Source organism: Balaenoptera physalus (genome assembly GCF_965194825.1).
Source record: "Balaenoptera physalus genome assembly, chromosome: 19".
NCBI classification, from domain to species: Eukaryota; Metazoa; Chordata; class Mammalia; order Artiodactyla; family Balaenopteridae; genus Balaenoptera; species Balaenoptera physalus.
The window spans coordinates 48775812-48802620 of NC_138900.1; the positions used below are offsets into that span (position 1 = coordinate 48775812).

A 26809-nucleotide genomic window follows, 5' to 3' on the forward strand; every position below is an offset into this window, starting at 1 on the left:
AAATGCCCAGCACTCCAACAAAGACACGGAGAAGGGACCACGTGTGCGAACCGGGAGGGTGCCTGACGGCACAGGCCAAGGCTGGGGTACTAAAGACCCGTCTTGAGATTGAGCCAGGCGTACCGTCAGGCATCACTTCCTCCGAGAGGCCTGCCCCTTAGGCTGGGCGGGCGCCCAGAGTTGCCGCTGTCCCGGCACGGTTCACTGCGTTTCAGAACTTCCCAGTGACGCACCTGCAGCCCCCGCTGCACCTTGGGCCTGGGAGTGCTCTCACGGTTCCCAGCGTGCGGCCCTAAAGACGTTCTTCAAATGTTTGCCCAATGGATAAAGGACCGTGACCTCGATTTTGACGGGAGGTGGGGACAGGGAAAGACACGGGGTGGGGTTGAGGGTGTCCTTAAGATGAGTGCCACAATCAGGTGTGCATTTCAAAAGGCGGGCCTTTGCCGAGTAGGGAGGAGGGCCCACGGAGACCCTCAGACCAGGGACAAAAGGGGGATGAAGGCGGACCCAGGAAATCGATCCCCGAAAGCAAGGAGTTTTAGGAATGAAGTGCCGTCACACTTCCCTGCCTTTACTCGGGTGGTTCCTTTCACTCTGAACGAAGATTGTTTTCATTTATCTGTCTATGGGAATCCTGATCGTGCACCTCCTCAAGGAAGCTCTCCTGGTTTCCCCAATCACAGCTTATTGCTCCCTCTCTCTCCCCCTCGGAACACACTTGTCGGGCCTGTGACTATAAGGACACTGAACGCAGGTTTGTGGAGAGGGTTCTTGGTATTGCGGAGTGGCTGCAGAAGCCTCAAGGTCCCTGCGGAGGAGGCCCAAGAGGACAGAGGGGAAGCGGCTGTGCTAGCCCCTACCTGCCACTGGCCTTTACCTGTTCTGTCCCGCTTTCCTGCCAAACCCATCTTTCCCCGCCTACTCCCTTCCCAGTCCAAAGTCCAGGCCTGGGCGAGGCACTCAATCGTCGACGGCTGGATGCGTCCCTGCACATCCTCTTGGTGAAAAGCAGCGTGTCCGCCGGTAGTGCAAGAAAGACCTGTGAGCCCAAGATGCAGCTGGACCGACTTCGCGAGCGGCTGAGAGCCGTGGCCTTCGGGGTCCTGCTTCTCCTTGTCCCGGGCCAGGGTGAGGCTCCGACGCGGGGCGGCAGGGACTGGGGTAGGATTTGCCAAATTCTGCAGAGGCAGGACCTGAGGCTGCGGGAGGAAAGGCGTTCGGGAGGTGGGAGCCGGCGGAGAGTTCCAGCACCAGAACCGTGTGAGGGATACGACGCATCTCTGCGCCCCCTGAGGCGCAGAGAGAGTCTGGGCTGCCCCAAGTCACACTACCCCAAGGCGCAAGCAGGCCCTAGGGGCTCTGAGCAGCACCGGGCGAGCTGGGGAGTTATTTGGGACATTTCCCTGCGAGTGTTTGTGGTGGAGCTGGTGCTGACGGGGGTAATAACAACAATAATTATACCTTCCCGCCACCATGTGGCTCTGAGTGTTTCGCCCTTGGCCAGAGGGGTGTCCTGACACCCACTGAGCCCCTCTCCACAGGAGCCCTGGGCAAGGTTACTGGCCCAGCCTACAGAAGCCCCCATCCCCCGGCCACCACATCCTACTATCAGACAGACTTCCACGTGCTTCTCTTCACCCCGTGCACCCACCCCGAGTGAGGGCAGGTCTTGACCTCCAGGGCAAAGGTGATCTCTCTTTGTGCCAGCCCTTATTGGTAGCCTTTATAGCTTACGCTATGTGGGCACAGTACCTGGGCACAGCTCCAGCTCCTGTGCCCCCTCTCTTTTAAAAAAAATTTTATTTATTTATTTGGCTGCGCCAGGTCTTAGTTGCAGCATGCTGGATCTTCATTGCCTTGTGCAGGATCTTCCTTGCAGCATGAGGGATCTTTAGTTGCAGCACATGAGATCTTTTAGTTGTAGCATGTGGGATCTAGTTCCCTGACCAGTGATCGAACCCACACCCCCTGCATTGGGAGTGTGGAGTCTTAACCACTGGGCCACCAGGGAAGTTCCCTGTGCTCCTCTTGAAGGGCGTGATCCTCTAATCCAAACAGGCTCTGCCTGTGGGACCTGACTATCCTCTCCCTTCCCAGTCGAATCTGCCTGGGTGCGTCCACACTCATGACTACCCCGAGGCCCAACCCATCGTGCTTCTGCCCTTACCCCTTGCTCACCAGGCTCTAAGAGGTCACTGGAACCTTCCAGTGCCACAATCTGCAAGGCCTCGCTGATGCCTCTTTCTAAAAATGTTGCTATGTTGGATGGGACCCACTTTCAGAAAAGAAGAACTGGCAAGCACAGATGATGGGTCTGACCCTCTCCTGTCCCACCCAGTCCTGGCTTATTGGCGGGGACCATCTAGGTCCCCAGGGCCTTCCACACACTAACCAGGAGTTTACCCAAGAATGGATGTGTGCATGCATCCTTGGTTTTCACCCAAATGGTCACACATTGCCTCCGTTTTTGGTCCCTGGCTTTTCCACTTCCTGACACAGGGAGTGACCTCTCCACACGCCCACATGGTAGAACTTATTCATACTGTTTAATGAAAGGGCTTCTCTTCAAGGAGGAAGCATCCTTGATGTAACTAGCCTCTGATCAGGAACATTTTAGCAGGTTTTGTCTTTTGCTATAACAAACATCAAGCATTAAAGGTCGGTGGAGGCAGTGAATTACATGGGCAGACGTCACATCCCACAAAGGACTTATGTAGACAGCGTGTTCCTCGGGAGAAGGATGAGTCTTCTGACTTGGAAAGGCATTGCTCAGTTGCCCTCTGTGGAGCATGTGAATAGCTGCTAACTCCAGCCTCACCCACACCAGGTGTCATCAGGCGCATTCATCCACGTTAATTTAATGGGTGTAGGGTAGTATAGTTCCATAAGGATGTTTTTTTGTTTTCTTTCTTTTTTTTTTTACTTTTTATTATGAAACCAGGCTCAAATCTGCCAAATTCTGCAGAAGTAGAGCCTGAGCCTGCAGGAGGAAAGGCTCCAGGGAGGTGGGAGCCAGTGGAGATAACACCAGGGGAATTGGGAGCCTGACTGGATACCTCCCTGCGCCCTGAGGCACAGAGAGGGTCAGGCCTGCCCGAGGTCACACAGCACCGCAGGGCTCCTCATCTGAGGTAGCGAGAATAATATAACACACTCAGTGTACCATGATCTACCTTCAACAGTTATCAAGACCTGGGCAACTTAGTTTTGTCTGGATTATCACCTCTCCTTTGCACCATTATTTGAAGCAAATCCCAGACATCATATCACCTGTAATTTTTTTTATCATGTCCTACTAAAAGAAGAAATATATATCTCTCATAATTTCTTAATGTAATCAAACATCTAGTCAAATATTCTTATTTCATATTATCTCATGATATTTATGACTTTTTTAAAACCATGATTTAAACAAGGTTCTTACTTTAAACATTAGTAGATGTGCTTTTTTTTATATAAAGTATTTATTTATTTATTTATGACTGTGTTGGGTCCTCGTTTCTGTGCAAGGGCTCTCTCTAGTTGTGGCAAGCGGGGGCCACTCTTCATCGCGGTGCGCGGGCCTCTCACTATCGCGGCCTCTCTTGTTGCGGAGCACAGGCTCCAGACGCGCAGGCTCAGTAATTGTGGCTCACGGGCCCAGCTGCTCCGCGGCACGTGGGATCTTCCCAGACCAGGGCTCGAACCCGTGTCCCCTGCATTGGCAGGCAGATTCTCAACCACTGCGCCACCAGGGAAGCCCTAGATGTGCTTTTTTAAATGACAGATTTGAGATATAATTCACATGGCATAACTTTTACCCATTTAAAGTGGTTTTTAGTATATTCACAGAGTTTACCACATCAATTCCCCTTTCCCCAACATTTCTGTCTCTATGAATACACCAATTCTGGACGTATAAATGAAATAATCCAATATGTGGTCCTTTGTGACTGGCTTTTTTCACTTAGCGTATTTTCAAGGTTCATCTGTATTGTAGCATGTTTGGTACTTCTTTTTATTGCTGAGTAATATTCCATTGTATAGATATGGTACATTTTATCAATCCATTTATCAGTTGATGGACATTTGGATTGTTTCCACTTTTTGGCTATTATAAATAATCCTGCTATGAACACTCATACGCAAGTTTTTTTGTGGACATATGTTTTCAATTCTCTTGGGTTTATACCTAGGAGTGGGATTGCTGGGTCCTGTGGTAACTCTATGTTTAAACTTTTTTTAAAAAAATTAATTACTTTATTTATTTTTGGCTGTGTTGGGTCTTCGTTGCTGCGTGCGGGCTTTCTCTAGTTGTGGCGAACAGGGGCTGCTCTTCGTTGCGGTACAGTGGCTTCTCTTGTTGCGGAGCACAGGCTCTAGGCGCGCGGGCTTCAGTAGTTGTGGCATACGGGCTCAGTAGTTGTGGTGCACGGGCTTAGTTGCTCCGCGGCATGTGGGATCTTCCCGGACCAGGGCTCGAACCCGTGTCCCCTGCATTGGCAGGCGGATTCTTAACCACTGCGCCACCAGGGAAGTCCTATGTTTAACCTTTTGAACAACTGCCAGGGTGTTTTCCAAAGCACCTGCACCATTCTCCCTTCCCACCGGCAATATACAAAGGTTCCAGTTTTTCCACATCCTTTCCAACATTTATTATTATCTATCTTTTGAAGTATTTCATGAGTCTCTTTCAATCTTCAGATTCCTCCTCTGCCTCTCTTTTATTTTTCTTGTAATTTTGTTGCTGTGTTGAAGAAACCAGTTTGTTCTGGAGAGTATCCCAGAGTTTGAGGGTTTTTTTGTTTTTGTTTTTGTTTTTCCTGAAGTATAGTTGATTTATAATGTTGTGTTAGTTTCAGGCATACAGTAAAGTGGTTCAGTTATATATATTATATATTCAGAATGTTTTCCCTTATAGATTATTACAAGATATTGAGTATAGCTCCCTGTGCTATACAATAGGTCCTTGTTGGTTATTTTATATATAGTACTGTGTTTGTGTTAATCCCAAACTCCTAATTTATCCCTCCCCACTTTGTCCCTTTGGTAACCATAAGTTTGTTTTCTATGTCTGTGAGTCACTGTTTTGTAAATAAGTTCATCTGTATCATTTTTTTTAGATTCCACATATAACAGAGTTTGGGTCTTGCTGATTACATCCCTAGGGTGTCTTTTAACTGTTTCTCTGTCCCCTGTATGCCTGTAAACTTGTATTTATATTCCAGAGGCTTGATCAGATTCAGATTTTAGGTTTTGCTTTGTTTTGTTTGGTGACAAGACTACTTCATATGTGGTGCAGTGGACTTCCAACAGAAAACATACAATGTCTGATTGTCTTGCTTTTTGTGACAAAATAAGTTGTTGACATCACAATCAGATTTCAATGTGCATTTCTCTTAGCATGAGTGAGGTGAACATCTCATCTGTGTAGGAGCCGTTTACTGGTATTCCTTATTCTGTCTGGACGTATTCTTTCACTGTTTCACATTCTTTCACCAAATATGCATAGCTGGCATATTTCTTATTCATTTATAGAAATTCTTTATCTATTAAGAATATCAGCTCTGGGCTTCCCTGGTGGCGCAGTGGTTAAGAATCCGCCTGCCAATGCAAGGGACACGGTTTCGAGCCCTGGTCCGGGAAGATCCCACATGCCACAGAGCAACTAAGCCCGTGCGCCACAGCTACTGAGCCTGCACTCTAGAGCCCGTGAGCCACAACTACTGAAGCCCATGTGCCACAACTACTGAAGCCCACGCACCCAGAGCCCGTGCTCCGCAACAAGAGAAGCCACCGCAATGGGCAGCCCGCACACCGCAACGAAGTGTAGCCCCCGCTCCCCGCAACTAGAGAAAGCCCGTGCGCAGCAACAAAGATCCAACGCAGCAAAAAATAAATAAATAAAATGAATAAATTAAAAAAACAAAAAAAAGAATATCAGCCCTTTCTCTGTTAGGGGACTTTCAATCTCTTCCTGCCTCCCTGATCCCCATAGCAGGGCGGGCTGTGCTTTTTATGTTCTAGACACAGCTGCCCTTCTCTTTGTAGTTCTCCTCATACTGTCACTCTTTGTTTGGAGGATACTTTCTTTTTTTTTTTTTTAAAGAATTAATTAATTAATTAATTATTTTTTTTAACATCTTTATTGGAGTAGAATTGCTTTAAAATGGTGTGTTAGTTTCTGCTTTATAACAAAGTGAATCAGTTATACATATACATACGTTCCCATATCTCTTCCCTCTTGCTGGAGGATACTTTCTTTATGTCATTCTTGCCACCTAGAGTGTGAGATCCTTAAGGACAGGAATCTTGTCTGTCCGATTCCCACAGTTCTCCTACTGCCTCCTAGGACCTGGCACACAGTGAGTAGAAAGGACACTCTCGCCCCATCAAGCTCATGTGACTATTTGTTTGAGGCTAAACTATGGGGCTAAACCATGGTGCCGAGCCCCAAGGAACCTCAGTGAGCATGGTGGAAAAGGCTGGGGCAGTGAAGGCAGTTGGGGGTGGGGGGAGCAGAGTTACAGGCAGGAAATCTGTAAAGCAAGTGTTGGTAGATCAGTGTCCCTTGAGCTGAGCTGAAGACAGGAAGGAGGTGGCAGCATCAACAGTCTGGGAGGGCAGCTAAATGGGGAGACCCAACCCTGACGTCCATCTCTCTGCCCACAGGCCAGGACTCGGCCGGCCCCGTGCGGACCACGCACACGGGCCAGGTGCGGGGGAGCCTCGTCCATGTGAAGAACACTGATGTGGGGATCCACGCCTTCTTGGGAATTCCCTTCGCCAAGCCACCTCTAGGGCTGTTGCGGTTTGCGCCCCCGGAGCCCCCGGAATCTTGGAGTGGTATAAAGGATGGGACCTCCCACCCAGCCAAGTAAGCAGGGGTTCCAGGGAACTCTAGGCCCTGGGATAGAGGGTACTCTGAGCTCTGGGCCAGGCTGCAGTTGTCATTTCATGTCATTTCAAAACAACCAGTTTTCCCTCTGAGTTTGGTGGATTTTCACATGCATTTTTCTGATGAGCATGCAGAGGCTTGAAAGGGTGAAGTAACTTTCCCAGACTGAGGGCTTAGCACTCAAAGAGCATTAGCTCCACAAGCTGAAGGGACAAGCAGAGACACACAACTCCCTAGGTTCTAGTTGTGACAAGTGATCTCTGCCACCAGAGGAGGTATCTCTGGGAGAGGTTTGAACCTTGTAGGAGCTCCTGACTCTAGCAGCAGACACTGTAGATCCCTGAGGAGCAGAAGACCCCACTCTGCACAGCCACTGTGCCAACCGACAGGGCCAGATGCCATTGACCAAGGGGTATATGTTCTTGAAACTAGAAACTGTGGGAGTGATGAGGTTCCCTGAGAGTCTGACTTGGGATGAGGGATGTCCCACTGCCCTTCTCATGAGAAATTAATCCATTCCTTTTGGCAGCACATGTATACGGGCTACTCCCCTGTTCCAGGTCTGCCTGAGTATGGTTATATGGTGGTGAATGTCAACACATGCAACCAATCGTTCTCATAGAGACCCTCCAGAGTCAAGATTTCTCAGCCTCAGGAGGACTGATATCCAAGGCCCTCATAAGCTTGAAGACTAGGCTCTATCCTAGCTTCCCCAGAGTCTGTGGCCTGTAGCTTGGTGCAAAGGGGCTTTAGGGAGGGATCACATGTGAGTGAGGTATCAAAGGAGGTGGGACTAAGGGTAGCTGGGAGCATATCTGGGCCCAGGATCTGGTTATGGCCACAGCATGGCCCCAGGACTGACTGCCTGCCATGGTCACCAGGTGTCTGCAGGACTTCGCTAGCATGAAAGAAATGACTCTGAAACTACTGAATGTGACCCTGCCTTCTACTTCCATGTCTGAAGACTGCCTGTACCTCAACATCTACACACCTGCCCATTCCCATGAGGGCTCTAAACTGCCTGTGAGTGCCAGGCCACAGCTGGCTAAGGGGTGGGAGGACATTTCTTCTGCAGAAGATTTAAAAGAACAAGATCAACCTGGGCCCCACTGCAGTGTGGACCCTGTTAAGAAGCTTCTTACTATCAGATCCAAGAGAGTTATTTCTTACCCAGCATGGGTGGCTGATGCCTGGGCACAGGGTCACAGAACTCTGGCTGCTCCCAGACGTCAGAAACTGTGGCCCTGGTAGGGACCCAGGACCTACCCAACCAACTCATACCCAGGACCCACTCAGGTGCGTGAGGGATGCACTTCGAGGTGGCCGGAGACCCCAGCCATGGATTATCTGTTGGGCCAATGAGAATAGAGTACACTTTTAATTAATGTGCGTGCATGTGGGGTGATCAGAGAGACACCCCTTTTCTTTCCATGTCAGAGAGGGTTCTGGGAGAAATGGAGCCAGGCTTTGGTATGTGGGACGGGCCCCAAAGTGTGGGAGGCCCGGTTTTCCTGATAGAACTTGGGTTGCCTTCAGCCCAGGTCATGAAGACACCACTTTGTCTTGCTGGAGTTCTGTCCATGTGGTTAGGAGGACAGAGCCAAAGTGGTGGTTAGTTTAGGTAGCAGCTCTGGTGGGGTTTGGGCTTGGTGGGAGCCAAATGGTATCTGTGCCTTGGATTCGCCAGGTGATGGTGTGGATCCATGATGGTGCGTTTGTCGTGGGCATGGCTTCCATGTATGACGGCTCTGCTCTGGCGGCCTTCGAGGACGTGGTGGTGGTCGTTATCCAGTACCGCCTGGGTTTGCTGGGCTTCTTCAGGTGAGACTGGGTCTGGGCTCGGCAATGCGGGCTGATGGAGCCAGGACAGTGCCATGACCCTCATCCCTGCCACCTCTCAGCACTGGAGACAAACACGCAACTGGCAACTGGGGCTACCTGGATCAAGTGGCCGCACTACGCTGGGTCCAGCAGAATATCGTCTACTTTGGAGGCGACCCTGACCATGTCACCATTTTTGGCGAGTCTGCGGGTGGCATAAGCGTGTCTTTGCATGTTGTGTCCCCCATGTCCGAAGGACTCTTCCACTGTGCCATCATGGAGAGTGGCGTGGCCCTGCTGCCCAACTTCACCGCCAACTCATCTGATGTGGTCTCCACAGTGAGTGCCCTCAACCGTGGGAAGCCCAGACCTGCTGCCCCATCTCTTACCTCTCAGCCTCTATTACTCTGTCTGTTAAATGGGGATAACAAGGACTCCCCTGCCATCAGAGGACCTTGGAAACAGCCGCCTATCTGGGGATTGTTCGAGGGTCAGAATTCACAGACCTCTGTCAGCGCAGAGGCTGAGTACATTCTGTGGCCCACAAGACTGCTGCCCTGGGGGCCCCCATCATAGGCAGGACCATCTAGGCAGGTGGGATGGCGCCCCTGGCAGAGTCCTCTGAGCATCAGGGAAGTTGGAACAATTTCAAAACTGTAGGAATCCATTCACAATACTCTGTGAGATTTGGGGTACACCTGCCTCCAACTGGGGCACTGGGCAAACCTCTTTCCCCTACCCGGAAGCATGAGCCAGCCGCTGCCTGATCTGTTTACAGGTGGTGGCCAACCTGTCTGCCTGTGGCCAGGTTGACTCAGAGGCCCTGGTGGACTGCCTGCGGCACAAGAGTGAAGAGGAGATTCTGGCCATCAACAAGGTTTGACTGATGGACATGGCTGTGGAGGGAAGGGTCCAGTAGGTGTGGGGCAGGCAAGCCTGGGTGCCCTTCATCCTCCCTGGGCAAGTTACTCTAGCTCCTCACCTTGGTGTCCTCACAGCCCTGGATGGGAAATCGAGGCCAGGCCATGCTGAGGCAGGTATAGGACCTGCTGGGGTGGGTGTGAGCATTCTGGGACGAGCCAAGAAGGGGTGGAAGATGTCTGCGGCATCAGAAAGTGTCTGCAACCTGACCTTGAGTGTCCCTTAGCCCCTCAGCATCATCCCTGACCTGGTGGACGGGATCTTCCTGCCCAAGCACCCCCAGGAGCTGCTGGCCTCTGCCGACTTGCACCCTGTCCCCAGCATCATTGGTGTAAACAACGATGAGTTCGGTTGGATCATGCCCTCGGTGAGGCCCACTCCCAAGCCTCCAGGTGCAGGGGAGCCCATCCAGTGGGAAGGCCTCGGGGCTTCGTAGCTCCAGGCCCATCGTATCTCCAACTCGAGACTCCCCCACCACCCAGGTCATGAACAATTCTGACACCCAGAAGGAAATGGACAGAGAGACCATAAAGGATGGCTTGCAGATAATATCAACAATGATGGTGAGGTTCCTGGGGACCTGCCCACATGGGGAGGGGGCCCCTTTCCTATCCCAAGGCACGGGAAGCCCAGCCCCCAGATATCCTGTCCATGCAGCACCCCTCACCCAGAGCTTGGCCCCTTTCCCCGATTCCCTATCCCATCCCAGGATCCATCTCCCCAGTCCTGCCTCTGCTGCTTCCCGGCCCCTGCCAGCCTGCCTAACCTGCCTCTTCCTGATCCACCTGGGGCAGATGATGCCGCCTGAGTTTGCTGACCTGTTGATGGAGGAGTACATAGGGGACAGTGAGGACCCCCAGACCCTCCGAATCCAGTTCCATGAGATCATGGGGGACTGCATCTTCGTGATCCCTGCACTCCAAGTAGCAAAGTTGCAGTGTGAGTACATCTGCACTAAGGCCAGACTGGCTAGGGGGCGGCTCAGAGCTGCAGGTGCCAGATGAGGTCTACTGGTGTCCAAAACCTAGCCCATGTCTATTTATTGGTGCCAGGCACTTGATATCCTTCATCTTGATAAATCCTCATGGCTAGTCTAAGAGACAGACATTTACCCCATTTTACGGAGGAGGAAACAGGTTCAGTGACCTTTAGTGACTTGCCTAAAACAATACCCTAGGAAGTTCCAAGGCCACAATTTGAATCCAGGCCCTTCCCACTGCCCTTGCTCCAGCCTGGGGCTCCTTCACCCCATTGTCCAGACTCCAACCAGCTTTGGACCTAGCTATGTCATCACCATGGGTGATGCAAGAAAGCTCCGGGTGAGGGGCCGCCAGGTCATGGCCCGTCTTCCCCACCTCCCCAGGTTCCTACGCCCCTGTCTACTTCTACGAGTTCCAGCATCAGCCCAGCTTCTTCAAGGATGTCAGGCCGAGCTATGTGAGGGCAGACCATGGAGATGAGGTTCACTTCATCTTCAGAAGTCCTTTCGGGAGCAGCCACAGTGAGTCTTCCTAGGTGGGGGTCCCTCAGAGGCTCCTCATCCCCAGGATGTGGGATGGGACACTGGATAAGACCCTGAGTGAGGGTGATTGTCCTCACTGTACAGACGAGGAAACTGAGGCTCAGAGGGAGGAGGGGATCAGGTGTCCAAGATCTGACAGCTAGAAAGATTGAGCTTGAATTGGAGTCTAGCATTCTTCAGACTGGAACCCGTGCTCCCTCCACCTCTCCCCACCCTGACCTTGGGTTTCTGGCATGGGTGCAGAGGGGGTGTTTGAAAGGCCTCTTTCTTTCTTTCTTTCTTCCTTCCTTCCTTTCTTTCTTTCTTCCTTTTTTTCTTTCTTTCCCTCCCTTCCTTCATTCCTTCCTTCCTTGCTTTCTTTCTTTTTCATATTTATTTCTTAAATGGCCTTCTACTGTCAGAAGAAGGGAGCCTTCTGGGTCAGGGATGAGCCCAGTGTTGGGTCAGCCAGAAGCCGGGATGAATATATGGGGTTTGGGCAAAGAGAGGGCCTGGGGAGCGGGCAGAGAGCCAGGCCTTGGGATGGCAGGGAGGAGCCTGAGATGGGGTGAGGGCGAATGACCCACATGCCGGACTGGAGTTGCCCTGACCTGGACCCTTGTCCTCGTGCTCTGTAGTCCAACTCACTGAGGAGGAAGAGCTGCTGAGCAGGAAGATGATGAAGTACTAGGCCAACTTTGCTCGAAATGGGTGAGATGTCACACTCCTACTTTAACCTCCACGGTGGCGAGGGCAGGGCTTGAGCCCATCCAGGGCTCCCCTTGTCTGTGGTGACTTCATTAGCGGATGTGTCCTTAATTGCATGGCAGCCCCCTCCCCAGCTCCAGGACCCTCCTGGACAGAAAGGGGCCTTGTGGGTGCTGGACACTCATTCCATCTTGGGGTGACCTGGATGGGGGGTGACAGTGCTGTTATCTGCAGAGCCTCCCTCTATCAGGAAGGGACAGAGGCCGCCCTGTCCCCTGCGGAGCTGACGCTCTGGTGGGAGGTAGTTTCTTTCCTCCTTCTGGAACGTCCCCCCCACCATTCCCCAAGCTTGTTTGGCTGCCTTGCCTGACCCCAGTCAGGGTACTCTGTCTGGGCTCGGTAGGGCTCATAGTGACCTTCACACTGCCCCACGGGAGGGCATGTCTACAGGAACCCCAACGGCGAGGGTCTGCCCCACTGGCCTGTGTTCAACCAGGAGGAGCAGTACATGCAGCTGAACACTCAGCCTGCAGTGGGCCGAGCCCTGAAGGCCCACAGGCTCCAGTTCTGGACGAAGACCCTACCCCAGAAGATACGGGAGCTAATGGAGGCCAAGGAGAAGCACACAGAACTGTAGCTGCTTGCGTCTGGGGGGAGGGGGGTGGAGGGGTGGGCTTGAGTGTAGGTGGGGGTCTGCCGGATGTGCCCACACACACCCAGTGAGGAGCCAGTAGTTTCTTCCTTCATTCACATAGCCATTCATTCATCCATTCATTCGTCTATCCATCCATCCATCCAGCAAACATTGAAGAACCTACTGCATGATGTTAGTTCCCAAGCCTGCCATGGGTCCTCTCTGGTTAGACACAATCCATAAACCCTCCCAGGAAGCTGGATGAGCAAACCCCAGTGGAAGTTTACCTTCCTCAACACCCCAGTGGGCCCTGGGCCCCATCCTCCCCTCCTCACCTCCACTCCCTCCCCACCCTCTTTCTCCTCTCCCTCTGAAAGAAGGTGCTTTGGGGCATGTCGCCCACACTTGGCTCTCAACAAGCCCCCCATGCTTTCCATCTGTAAATGGCCAATAGGAAGCCTGGATACCAGGAGCCTGGGAGCTCCAAGATCTCAGCCCCACTGAGGCTCCCAACTACTAAGAATGTAAATGTCCCTGTCCCCACTCATTGTCCTCCTAGATTAAGTGCCGTCTATCATTGACATTTAAACAACCTACTCATTCACTTATCAGTGTCCCACGGAGGTAACCCCATTTTTTGTAGGAACTCAGAGTGGGCTTGTCCATGGGTCCCTGGAGCCTGGACCAGCTGCCCAGTGGCCAGGAGAAGCAGGCGGGTTCCTCAGTCACTGCCTCCGGAAGTTTGTCTTCATTCTCAGGGGTTCTGCAGACACTGTAGGGCCCAAACTTTACATGACTGTAGCACATCCATGAAGATGTTTATCTGTGGGATGTTTCCTGGAAGTAGGATAGAGGGAAGATCCAGGCATATCTAGGGGAAGAGACTCTTGTTGGCTGGCTCCCAAGGGCCTCTTCATCTAGGGAGGTCTCCTCTTGCCTTTTAGAATTCCCCTTGCTACCCTGCCCCCCTCCCCCGCCCCCTCTGCTGAGCATCGCCCAACTCACCAACTCACTGTGGGCATCCACATGATTAGTTTTCCTACTTATCTCATTGTTTTCCCCAAACTTTTATTCCCCCTGCACCATCTCCCCCCCACAAAAAACCCTGTCTTATATTTTATCTCAACATGCAAAGATACCAATTATGTTCACTCTGCCTGTTTGTGCCGCCAAAGCACTTTCTCTCTATCATTAAGAAGCTGTATCCCTCTTCTCGTAGATCCAGGACTCCCTATCTCTGACCCTCTGGGCACCAGGTTTCCCAGGAGGAAGGTCCCCCTTCTTTCTGCCCCACCATAGAGCCTCCTGAAGTTGGGCTTGAAAGCTGGAGATTCCTGCATTGCCAACTATGCCCACCAGATGGCAGACTAGCATAACCTTAAGCTTGAGATGACCAACTCTGGAGCCGGAAGGAGCTTTCCTTCTAAAGAACACTGCCTGGTGCTAATGCTTCCCCCCGCATCCTGAAAGCATTTATTGAGCACCTGTGGCATGCATGCCTCTATGTTTTTCAGTCCTCCATATGCACAGTATACTTCCCAAAAGTGGATTCCCAAAACTAGTTTTTAGGACTAGTTAATCTTATTTTTTTAACAGCTTTATTGTGGAATAATTTACATACAATCAAATTCACCCATTTTAGGTGTACAGTTTGATAAATTGGCATAAATGTATAAGACATACAACCACCATCACATCAAGTTTTAGGATGCATCCATTGCTCCAAAAAGTTCCTTTAGGGACTTCCCTAGTGGTCCAGTGGTTAGGACTTCACCTTCTGATGTGAGGGGTGCGGGTTTGATCCCTGATCGGGGATCCCACATGCCTCGTGGCCAAAAAGCCAAAACATAAAATAGAGGCAATATTGTAACAAATTCAATAAAGACTTTAAAAATGATCCACATCAAAAACAAAAAATCTAGAAAAGGGAACCCTCTTGCACTGTTGGTGGGAATGTAAATTGATACAGCCACTATGGAGAACAATATGGAGGTTCCTTAAAAAACTAAAAATAGAATTACCATATGACCCAGCAATCCCACTACTGGGCATATACCCAGAGAAAACCGTAATTCAAAAAGACACATGCACCCGAATGTTCATTGCAGCACTATTTACAATAGCCAGGTCATGGAAGCAACCTAAATGCCCATCAACAGACGAATGGATAAAGAAGATGTGGTACATATATACAATGGAATATTACTCAGCCATAAAAAGGAACGAAATTGAGTCATTTGTTGAGACGTGGATGGATCTAGAGACTGTCATACAGAGTGAAGTAAGTCAGAAAGAGAAAAACAAATATCATATATTAATGCATGTATGTGGAACCTAGAAAAATGGTACAGATGAGCCAGTTTGCAGGGCAGAAGTTGAGACACAGATGTAGAGAATGGACATATGGACACCAAGGGGGGAAAACTGCGGTGAGGTGGGGATGGTGGTGTGCTGAATTGGGCGATTGGGATTGACATGTATACACTGATACGTATAAAATTGATGCCTAATAAGAACCTGCAGTATAAAAAAACAAACAAAACAACTAATACTAAACTTTCATTGGGTTATTTGTATGGAAATATGTTAATATAAATGTTTCAGACATTACATGAAATTCCTAAAAATCTTATATTTGTATTTGTATGGAAATATGTATGGAAATATGTTAATATAAATGTTTCAGACATTACATGAAATTTCTAAAAATCTTATATTTGTATTTGTATGGAAATATGTACGGAAATATGTTAATATAAATGTTTCAGACATTACATGAAATTTCTAAAAATCTTATATGTTCTGGTATAATGTTATAAGTAATAATCCTAGTTATTACTTTAAAATGTATATCTCAGAAATAACTAATTTTCTTGTCAACTGCATTATTATGAACTTTCATCAAATCAAAAAAAAAAAAAAAAATCTAAAAAAAAAAAAAAGTTCCTTTACGCCACTTTGCACTGCCCTGACCCTGGTCCCTCACAACCACTAAATTGCTTTCTGTTGCTATAGTATGCCTTTTCTAAAATGTCATAGAAATGAAATCATTTTTTTTACCAGCTTCTGTCTCTTAGCATAATGTTTTTGAGATTCAATTAGTAGTTCTTCTCTTTTCTTGCTGAATAGTATTCCATATATGACATGCCACATTTTATCCATTCATCCATTGATGGACATCTGAGTGATTTCTATTTTTTGGCTATTTTCAATAAAGTAGCTATGAACATTTTCAGACAAGTCCTTGTGTGGACGTATGCTTTCATTTTGTAAATAGTAAATAGCTAAGAGTGGAATCGCAGGGTCATATGGAGAGTGTATGCTTAACTTTTAAAGAAAGTGCCAAACTGTCTTCCAAATTGACTGTTCCATTTTTGCATACCCACCGGCCATATAGGTGGGGTCCAATTGCTCCAGATCCTCGCCAACACTTGGTCTTACCAGTCTTTTACATTTGATTAATTTAATGGGTGTGTAGTGGCATCTCATTGTGGTTGGTTACCTGCCTCTCTCTCTCTCTTTCTCAGTCTCTCTCTTACTCATGAGGCCCTGAATGTACCTATGTGTCAAGATTCTGGGAGAGGGAACAGCCCCACCAGGGAGGCTTCCAAAGAGGATTCAGGAAGCTGCACTGGTTATTTCTGGCAGAAGTTTGATCCTCAGGCTCTCCAACTCGAGGTGCCAGCTGGAAGCCCAGGAGAGGATCTGGCACCTAGTCCAGGCATGACCCTCACCCTGTCCCTCATTGAATCAGCACATCTAACTGTTTGAATCAGCAAATATTTGCCAGTGCCTCATACTCTCCACCCATCCCCCCACCTCCCACTCCCAGCCAGCCATGTTCCTGACACTGAGGCCCAGAGGTAAGTCCTACCCCGCCTTAGAGTGGGAGTCTCCCAAGCCAGCAGAGAGACAGACACCCTGAGAGACCCTGTCCTGACACAAGAACAGGCTCCCATTGGCTCTGGTTTCTTGCCTCGTGTCTTCACAATGTAACCTCCCTTTAACCCTATGAGGTTGGTTCCTGTTATCATCACTGTTTTATGGATGACAAAACTAGGCCCAGAGCTGTGAAGTAACTTGTACTAGGTCACACAGTTGCCACTTGGCAGAGCCAGGATTTGAGTGCAGGAGGTCTGGCTCTTAAGTCACATCTTCCCTGCATTTGGAATGGAATTCGAGTTGTTAATAGCAGTCTTCCTGCCCCCTTTCCTCCATCATCCCTACCCCGGGTCTCAGGGCCACTGGAGGGTAGTGCCCCGCTTCTGCCCTGTCATTTGAGGGTCCTCCAAGAGAGTAGGCCTACCTGAGAGTCACCCCCAACATACAACCTGGGTATCCTCAGTCCTCCAGCCCCTTGGCAGAGCTGCTCAGGCCCAAGGCGCTGAGGCTCTATAAGGGCATCATCCAACCACTGTGGAAAAGAGCTTGTTTGTTTTTCAGAACATTAAGCACAATTACCATATGACCAGCAATTCCATTCCTTGCTATACAACCAAGAGAAATGAAAACATAGGACCACAGAGAAATGTATAAATAAATGTTTATAGCAGTATTATTCATAATAATCAAAAGGTAGAAACAACTCAAATGCCCTTCAATGAATGAATGGATAAAAAAATTGTGGTGCAGCCACAGTGAAATATTATTCGGCCATGAAAAAGGAATGAAGTACTGATATGTGCTGCAACTTAGATGAACCTCAAAAACATGTTGCTAAGTGAAAGAAGCCAGACACAAAAGGTCACATATCATATGATTGCTTTTATGTGATACATCCAGAATAGGTAAATCCATAGAGGCAGAGAGCAGATTAATGGTTATCAGGTCATCAGGGGATGGGGGTATTGGTGTGTGAGGTGAGGGGGGTAGGGGTGGGAATGGAGAGTGACTGCTTAATGGGTACAGGGTGTATTGCTGGGGAAATGAAAGAGTTTTGTAACTAGAGAGATGCGGTATTTACACAAAATTGCAAACACACTAAATGCCACTGAATTGTATACCTTATAATGGTTTATTGTATGTTATGTGAATTTCCATAAACTGTACATTTTTCAGCCAACTAGCTGGTTACTAAATATCCATGGTGAAAGCTTTAGCCATGGAAAGTAACTCATATCCCTTATGTAGACCTCTCCACTTCTTACGTGTTGCCATTGGCGTAACACTTTCTGAAATTGCTCTGCCGATTTAAACTGCCACCAGCAAAGTCTACGGGTGTTTTGTTTTGTTTTGGCAGTACTGCGCGGCTTGCAGGATCTTAGTTCCCCAGCCGGGGATCAAACCCATGCCCCTTGCAGTGGAAGCGTGGAGTCCTAACCACTGGACCACCACGGAAGTCCCTGGAGTCTACAAGTTTCATTGCAACTTTACCAGCATTTGCAGACCACAATTTTTAAATGTCAACTTTTTTTTTTTTAATAAATTTATTTATTTATTTATTTATTTATTTATTTTTGGCTGCGTTGGGTCTTCGTGGCTGGGCACGGGCTTTCTCTAGCTGCGGCGAGCAGGGGCCACTTTTCGTTGCAGTGCGCGGGCCTCTCAATGCAGTGGCCTCTCTTGTTGCGGAGCACGGGCTCCAGAGCGCAGGCTCAGCAGTTGTGGCGCACGGGCCCAGTTTCTCCGCGGCATGTGGGATCTTCCCGGACCAGGGATCAAACCCGTGTCCCCTGCATTGGCAGGCAGACTCTTAACCACTGCACCACCAGGGAAGCCCAAATGTCAACTTTTTTTTGAAATATAATTTACATACCATAACATTTACCCCTTTAAAGTGTACAGTTCAGTGGTTTTTAGTATACTCACAAAGTTGTGCAACCATCACCACTACCTTATTCCAGAACATTTGCATCAGCATCACCCAAAAACAAGCCGGTGCCCATTAGCAGTCACTTCCCATCCCTCCCTGCCCCCCCAGCCCCAGCCCCTGACAATCACGGATCTACTTTCTGTCAAATCTATGGATTTGCCTATTCTGGACATTTCATAGAATAGAATCATACAATATATGGGTTTTGGGGCTTTTGGGGGGGGGTTGTTTGGTTTTTAAATATTTGTTTATTTATTTTCACTGTGCCAGGTCTTAGTTGCAGCATGCGGGGTCTTTTAGTTGCGGCATGCAAACTCTTAGTTGTGGCATGCATGTAGAATCTAGTTCCCCAACCAGGGATGGAACTGGGGCCCCCTGCATTGGGAGCTCGGAGTTTTACCCACTGGACCACCAGGGAAATCCCAGTATATGGTTTTTTGTGTATGACTTCTTTCATTTAATATAATGTTTTCAAGGTTCATGTATGTTGTAACAGATATCAATACTTCATTCCTTTTCGTGGCTGAATAGTCTATTTATTGTATGGATATACCACATTTTGTTTATCCATCCATCAGTTGATAGACAGTTGGGTTGTTTCCACGTTTTTGGCTATTATGGATTCCCCTACTAAGAACATTTATGTACCAGTTTTTGTGCAAACATATGACTTAATTTCTCTTGGTTATATACTTAGGAATGGAAACTCTGGGTCATATAGCAACTCTTTGTTTAATCATTTCAGGAACTGCTGAACTGTTTTCCAAAGTAGCTGCACCATTTTACGTTCCCACCAGTAGTGTGTGAGGATTTCAGTTACTCCACATCCTTGCCAATGCTTGTTAATATCTTTTGTTTTGATTGTAGTCACCCCGGTGGGTGTGAAGTGGTATCTCATTGTGGTTTTGAGTTGCACTTCCCTAGTGACTGAAATAGTGAACATCTTTTCATGCGCTTATTGGCCATTTTTATATCTCCTTTGGAGAAATGTCTTCTGAAATCTTTTGACCATTTGGATTATTTGTCTTTTTATTGTTGAGTGGTAAAGATTTACATATATTCTAGATACAAGTCTCTTATCCAATATATGATTTGCAACTATTTTTCCCATTCTGTGGGTTGTCTTTTCACTTTGTTGACAGTAACCTTTGCAACACAAAAATTCTTTATTTTGATGAGGTTTAATTTATTTTTTCTTTTGTTGCTTGGCCTTTTTGTGTCATACCTTAAAAATGATTGCTTAATCCAAGGTCATAAAGATTTACCTCTATGATTTCTTCTAAGAATTTTATAGTTTTAGCTGTTACATGAATGAACTACATTCATCTGAAGTTAATTTTTGTATATGGTATGAATCAGGGATTCTTTTTCTTGTGGTTATCCAGCTGTCCCTGCATCATTTGTTGAAAAAAAACTATTCTTTACTTATTGAACTGTCTTGGTGCCCTTACTGAAAATCAATTGGTCATGAATGAAGGAGCTTGTTTCTGGACTTTCAATTCTACTCTGTTAATTTATATGTCTATCCTTATGCTACTACCACACTATCTTGATTACTGTAGTTTTGTAGTAAGTTTTGAAATTGGGAAGTGTGAATTCCCCAACTTTGTTCTTCTTTGTCAGGGTTGCTGTATTATTTTGCCAGAGTTGCCATAACAAAGGACCACAGTCTGGGTGACTTAAACAAGAGAAGTTAATTGTCTCACAATCCTAGAGGCTACAAGTCTGAAATCAAGGTGTTAGCAGGGTTGGTTCCTTCTGAGTGTTGTGAGAGAGAATCCATGCCTCTTTCCTAGTTTCTGGTAGCCTCACACATTCCTTGACTTATAGACGGCATTCTCCCTCTGGCTTCATATTGTCTTTCCTCTGACCTGTCCGCCTCTGTGTCCAAATTTCCCCCTTTTACAAGGACACCAGGTATATTAGGCTAGGGCCCACCCGAATGATTACCTCTGTAATCATCTTAATTTGACTAACGGCCTTATCTTTAAATAAGGTCACATTCTGAGGTACTGGGGGTTATGACTCCACATATTTTTTACATGGAGACACAAATCAATCCATAATAATTGTTTGGCTATTCTGGGTCCCTTGCATTTCCAAGTGAATTATGATCGGCTTGTTCATTTCTGAAAAAAAAAAAAAAAAAAAGCAGCTGAGATTCTCATAGGGATCACAGTGAATATATAGATCAGTTTGGGAAGTATTACCATTTTAACAATATTAAGTCTTCTAACCCATGAACATGGAACATCTTTCCATTTAGTTAAGTCTTCTTTAATTTCTCTCAATTATGTTTTCTAGTTTTTAATGTACAGTCTTGTACTTCCCTTATTAAATTTATTCCTAAGTATTCTACTCTTTTTGATGCTATTGTAAATGGAATGGTTTTCTTAATATCATCTTCAGATTGTTCATTGCTAGTGTATAGAAACACAATTGATTTTTGTATATTGATCTTGTAGACCAACTTTTTAAAAAAGTTTTGCTGCTTTAGCTTCTGTGACCTTTAATTTAGTCCTTTAATTCTTAGTGAAGATTAATGTCTCCCTTTGGGTATACACTCTTTGTGTTTATTCATCTGTGGATTTTCTGTTCCTGCTCTTACAAAGATTAGCAAAGAGCCTAGGAGCCATGAAATTAACTTTAATAACTTTAACCTTTCCATCATGCTTACTCTGTCAGGGCCTTTAACTCAGTCCACACAACAATCCTATGAGGTAGGATATTGTCACTCCTTTTACAGATTAAGAAACTGAGAGGACTTCCCTGGTGGTCCAGTGGCTAAGACTCCACGCTCCCAATGCAGGGGGCCGGGGTTCGATCCCTGGTCAGGGAACTAGATACCACATGCCACAACTAAAGATCCCACATGCTGCAACGAAGATCCTGCACACGGCAATGAAGCTTCCGTGTGCCGCAACTAAGACCCAGTGCAGCCAAATAAATAAATAAAAATTTAAAAAAATAAACAAGAAAGTCTGAATTGTTTAAAAAAAAAAAAAAGAAACTGAGACACAGAGAATTTAAGTGGTCCAGGTTATGCATCCAGTAAGTGGCAGAGCTGGGATTTGAACCCAGAGACTGCGCCATTAAAACTGTAACCAACATTTGATTTTAAAGACAGCATTTGAACTTTCCCTGTAGCCCCTGCTACAGCACCTGGGGGTCTTGATGTTATTCTATGAAAATATTGAACAAATTCCGAGATTGCTGTTAACCACTTGCCTGTTGTATTTGGTGCTTTTCCCTCCCTCCCCAGTTTGAAGTTTATTTTGGGGGGTCTGCAGACTAGTGGGTTTGGCCACACTGGGCTCCGTGACAAGCTCATGGCTGCAGGGCTGTGAACACTTGCCTACTCCTGGCTGGGAGCTGGGTGGGAAGGTGCGGGTAGGGGAGCATGGGCGGCGATCAGGCTGTGCTGAGAGGGTCTTGCTGTCCCTGCAGGGCTGGGGTTTCCTGGATAAGATGGGTCAGATGAGCCTGGAGGACATGCTGGCCATCCTGAGGCCCTCCTTGACAAAAGGCAGGAAGGGGTAGTCCAGTGGGGCCGAACCCAGCGTAGTCTCTACTCCTCCCCTCCAACACCCACAGCTACCTACCTACCACCAAGCCCTGTGGGCCAAATACTGAATTTTAGTTCTATCCATGAATCCCCTTGGACATGAGTCAACGTGGTTCTCAAAGGAAGATCATCACCATCATCATCATCACCATCATTTTCATCATAGACTGCCCCTTAATGAGCACATACTCTCTGCCAGGAACTGTGTTGTGCTGAGCACTGGGACAGGCATTCATCTCCTTCGATCCTCATTACAACCCTGTGAAGTAGGGACTTTCATTATCCTTATTTTACAGATGAGGAAACTGAGGCTCCAGGTCTCATGGTGGGTAAAGGGCAGAGGCAGAGCTTAAGCCAATTGTCTGATCCCAGAGCTTCAGCTATTAAGATTGCACTGTCAGATGTGAAACCAGGTGGACCTGGGGTCAAATCCCAACCCTAGCTACTTGTCCACAGTTATCCTAACCCCTCTGAGCCCATTTCTTCACCTGTAAATGGGGATGATACATCCCACCCGTGTGAGCTGTTTAAGCATATTGGATGCTGCATTTGAAGAGTCTACCAAGGAGCTGGTATCCAGGAGGTGCTCAATCTATGTGCATTTCCCTTCTTTGAGACCCCCCAGAGCCCTCCTCATTCACACAACCTCATCACTGCTCTCTGGAGCTGTGGGGAGTGCCCATGATTTGTTCTCTCACTAACTTCCTGGTTAACTTCAACTGAGCACCTGCTCCAGGCCAGAATGCTGTGCTTCTCATAAGCTGCCAAACAACCTTCCAGGGAGGAACTACCTTTCAGAGAGGCTCAGCAACCTGTCTGAGGTCACACAGCCAAGCAGTGATTGCAGAGCTAGCATTTTACTCCAGATCTGACCTTATCCCTCCCAGACACCATCTAGAACCCCCTAGGGCGGCAAGTGGCTAGCTCCTGGCACATGAGCCGTGGGACATGAGACAGGCCAGGCAGGAGGGTGTGGAGCTTCTTGGGAGGGTCTGCTGTGGCTGTGGGACCTGAGCAGGCCTCTTGCCCCAGGATGCGCCCACTGAGGTGATGCCACCATCATAGATGAATACCTACGCAGCAGCTCAGATGGACAAGCCAAATGAGAAGCCTTCCAGGAATTGATAAGCAATGTTGTCATGAACGTTGAATTTTTCCAGAAACCTCCAAGGTAAGCCTATCCTTGTCTACCTGTCCCACTTTTCCCACTTGGGCCCAGGAGCTGAGTTATCACAAGTGACATGGTGCCACGCTCCACTGCTACCCCCACTCTCCACTTCCTCTCAGGGATGCAGTGTCACAGCAATGAGAGGCGACTCTGGCATGGCACTCTGCAGAGGAGAAAACCAAGGCACAGAGAGGTGCAGTGACTTGCCGAAGGTCACCCAGCAGGACCTATCACCAATTCTCAGGGATTCAATTGACTCATGAGTGATTTCTTCTGCTTTCAGCCCTTCTCCTGGGAGAAAAGTCTTGCTTCCTCCAAACCTCATGGCTAATCTCTAACACAGTTCTAGAACAGCTCCAGGTTCCTGTCTTTGTGACCTCGGGCAGATACCTAACCCTTCTGTGCCTCAGTTTCCTTGTTTGTAAAATGGCAATAATAATATATAATGAGCTAATCCATAGGTTGTTATGAGGACAAAATAAACAATGACACATAAAGCACATGGAATGGTGCTCAACACTTAGCAAGCACTCAGTAAAGGCTTGCTGTTCATCATTTTGTCATCATCGTTATTATTACTGGTATTGGTGTTATGATGAGCCTGGCTTACCAAAGACAGGACCTGATCAGGCTGTGGGTATCTACTTCTCATCCAGCCATCTCTCCACAGATTCTGGGGTCTCCATCTTTTTCTATGAGTTCCAGCATCGACCCAGTTTTTTTGCGAAGATCAAGCCGGCCTGGGTGCGGGCTGATCATGGGACTGAGAAGACCTTCATCTTCGGGGGTCCTTTCCTCATGGATGAAAGCTCCATGCCGGGTGAGGATGAACAGACACAAGATCCTTAGGCTGCCGGCTCCAGCAGGGTAGGGCGGGGCATGCAGGAACAGAGGTCTCAGGTCATCAGAGGGGACCCTTGAGTCTCCTCCAGGACCCACATGACCTTGATCCAGGTCTGTCCCTGTCATAACCTTTCCAGAAGCCACAGAGGAGGAGCAGCAGCTGAGCCTCACCGTGATGGCCCAGTGGACCCACTTCTCCTGGACAGGGTGAGGAAGCAAACAGGCATGCCTGGCTTTGGGCCTAGACTACTCAGATCTGCCTCCCAGGGAGCAATACAGGAGACCTTTGTCTTCATTCATTCCTCCCACCCAGGGATCCCAATGGCAAGGGGCTGCCTCCTTGGCCCCCATTCAACTGTTCAGAGCAATACCTGGAAATCCACCTGGTGCCACGGGTCAGCCAGAAGCTAAGGAAGGCCCGACAGCAGTTCTGGGCAGAGACACTTCCCACCAAGATCTGGCAGTGGCAGCAGAAGCAGAAGGGCAGGAAGGCCCAGGAGGAGCTCTGAGGCAGGTCCTGGGTCTTCTGGGCTGGGGGCCAACCCTAGGGGTGGCCAAGTCCCAACAAGGCAGCCTCCTTCTCCCCCTGCTAAGAGACTTTAACCCAAACCAGGCTGATGGGTGGTCATGTCCCTTAAAGCATCAGCCCCTCCATGACTCCTTTGACATGTCACCTACTTCCCATCTAGGGGGCCTTGCCCAAACTTCTCCCTCTTCCCACTTGCTTCATGGCGAGTTCCAGCTCATACCTCAAGCTCCCCAGAGGACCCTCCTCCTCTAGGAAGTCTTCCCTGCCTTCTCTGGGCCTGACCCTTTCTGTGTCCATTACAGCATAGCCCACTCTAAGCTAGCATTGTCAGTGTCAGTGTTTCTGTCCTCCTCTGAGAAGCTCTCTGAGTGTGGAAATCAGCCTGACCCCCCTCTGCATCTCCCATACAAGGATCAGTCAGGACTTGGAATCAGAGGATGCTTGGTGAGTGAGTGAAAGACTGAGAAAGTGTGAGAATGGTGACTGCTGGACTTGAACGCAGGCCCTTTAGGCGCCACAGCTCTGCTTAGTTCTGCACAGATGATGTCCTCCCTGACCAGAAGAGTGGGTGGACTCCGACGGCAGAGACCTGGAGTCGGAGGAGTCCTGAGGCATCAGGGGATCCAGCCGAGAACAGATCCCAGACCCCAGAGGCCTCTGACTAGGGCTGAGGGAAGTCCCTTTGTCCGTGCTGTCCAGTCTTGGCCCTTGTACAAGGCAGAGCAGAGTCCAGCAGGGCCAGAGCCCTGACCCTTGGATGTGAGATGCAAGTTTCCCATCGCCAGCACCTCACCCCTTTATGGCCTGCCTGGGCTCTTTCCTCCCCCTCCAGCTAGGGAGGATCACCTTCTGGGGTTGCTGGGCACAGGTCACGGAGCACCCACCAGGACACAGGAGAACAGGTTGGGGGAGGCATCTGGACTAGTGCATCAGTCAGGCTGTTGTCACAGAGGGAAGACGAGGTCTACCCACTCAGGCTACAACAGGTCAAAAGCAGCCAGAGGTTTTTGAGTGGGGGGCACACATTTCTTTTTTTGAGGATCAATGCACCGTTCCCTTGAGAAATCTGGATTTTAGTACATATCACAATGACTTCCCCTGCCCCCGCTGAATCCTATCCTGCCAACTCTGGTCCCACATATACCCTTCCTCAGTCTGACTAAGTTCCTGGCTGCTGATGGTTACATGAAAAACACTTGCAGGTGAGACCAGTTCTGTTTGGGGAAAGTTCATTTGGGGCAGAAAAGAGAGTCATAAACCAGAGGGGTTCTGAGTCGTGCCATTCCTCTGCTCAAAAGCTCCCTGTCGCCCCCGGGGCAAGTTCAAGTTCTTTACACGGCATTGAAGGCCTCCTATTCTTCTCCCCTTCTTTCCACCAGGAAACTTGCCCCCACAAGCTGGTAAGAGAGCCTGACAGATTAAACAGGCCCCAATCACAGTGTGTTACTGGGGACGCAAAGGGCTGTAGGCGCGAGGAGGCATAGACCGGCCCTGACTTGGGACAGGGGAGGGGGGACATCTAAACTGAGACCTGAAGGACAAGCAGAAGCTGCACAGGCCAGAGGAGTAGTCTCGAGGGGTGGGGACAAAGAGGAAGGGTGTTTCTGGTAGAGGGAACAGCAGGAACAAAGGCCTGGAGGTTGAGATGTGCTGAGAAAACACAGTTCTGTACATCTGGAGAGGCCAGCAAAGACCGGACTGTGAGGGCCCTTGTGGGCTGGGCTGGTAACCCGGGGATGACGTGAACAGGTTGGAGGTGGTGGGTGAGAGTGGGGACAGCGAGAGCAGGGAGGGGGCCAGTGCAGGCTTGCGGGTAGGTGGAAGGCACTGGTGGGCTCTAGATTTAGAAGCGACAGGCAGACCTGGTATCCAAGGGGACACAAAGGTGGGAGAAGGAAGACTTCCCGGGGCTGCCTGGAGGCGAGCAGGACTGGGCTGGGAATCAAGGGCTCGGTTTTGACCATGCTGGATGTACAAACAGGCCTCTTCCTGCGGGCTTGAGGCTGCAGCACACCTGGCAGCCACGGGGAGGCAGGGGTTGTTGGGCGGAGGACGTCACCAGCTTTGGTGTCACCATTGCCAAAGGGCTCTGAGGGGGTGGGCAAGCCTGCCGGTGAGGCCTCAGACCCTGTCTCACTGCCAACTTTCCCTGCCTCTCCTCCTCCTCCCCCCAGCTTCTAGGATTTTCTCCTCACGGGGAGGGAGGGGAATGGCCTGGCGCGGCCCCAGTGGCTTGGGGCAGTGCTCAGACAAGAGGTGCTCCTGGGATTCCAGTCTTCTTGCCTCTCTATTCTCCCTTCCCTGGGCCACTACTCACGGAACTCCCCTCCCCTGCCGGCCAGGGCATCCTCCATCCACCGATGGCCCTGCCCCAGGACCCAGCAGCCACAGAGCTGAGGGGAGCAAGCCAGGGGCACCCACAAACTC

At 48.9% G+C, this 26809-nt stretch overlaps 2 protein-coding genes across 6 annotated transcripts; both read left to right on the plus strand.

The window, feature by feature from the left end:
• LOC309649533 (cocaine esterase-like) lies at positions 1 to 21385 on the plus strand. 5 transcript variants are annotated; one of them, XR_014257188.1, is made up of 13 exons: positions 3 to 1164; positions 6655 to 6859; positions 7762 to 7903; positions 8568 to 8701; positions 8782 to 9040; positions 9480 to 9578; positions 9849 to 9989; positions 10105 to 10185; positions 10417 to 10561; positions 10986 to 11123; positions 11762 to 11834; positions 15993 to 16186; positions 19901 to 21385. XR_014257188.1 is itself a non-coding variant. In XM_082439683.1 (12 exons), the coding sequence occupies exons 1-11, from the start codon at positions 1056 to 1058 to the stop codon at positions 11812 to 11814; spliced, it is 1506 nt and encodes a 501-aa protein (XP_082295809.1). In that variant the 5' UTR covers positions 3 to 1055; the 3' UTR covers positions 11815 to 11834; positions 19901 to 21385. The 5 variants fall into 5 exon arrangements, 4 of the variants coding, with proteins under 4 accessions (XP_082295810.1, XP_082295809.1, XP_082295808.1 ...); XM_082439683.1 differs by lacking the exon at positions 15993 to 16186; XM_082439682.1 differs by lacking the exon at positions 19901 to 21385 and having other exon boundaries at positions 15993 to 19894.
• Positions 21320 to 26352, plus strand: CES3 (carboxylesterase 3; the record flags this gene model as incomplete). The annotated part of the gene is given in 8 exon segments (XM_082437101.1): positions 21320 to 21328; positions 22875 to 22896; positions 22899 to 22945; positions 22949 to 22984; positions 22986 to 23013; positions 23681 to 23830; positions 23991 to 24060; positions 24167 to 26352. Coding segments are annotated over 8 exon segments (558 nt in total). The 3' UTR covers positions 24363 to 26352.
• Positions 26353 to 26809: the final 457 nt, after the last annotated feature.

Excerpts from the sequence above, each read along its gene's own strand:
- LOC309649533 (XM_082439683.1), top strand. The coding sequence starts at position 1,056 with ATGCAGCTGGACCGACTTCGCGAGCGGCTGAGAGCCGTGGCCTTCGGG. Across the intron at positions 8,702-8,781 it reads GGTTTGCTGGGCTTCTTCAG|CACTGGAGACAAACACGCAA; the intron begins GTGAGACTGGGT and ends GCCACCTCTCAG. Across the intron at positions 9,990-10,104 it reads TCGGTTGGATCATGCCCTCG|GTCATGAACAATTCTGACAC; the intron begins GTGAGGCCCACT and ends CCCACCACCCAG.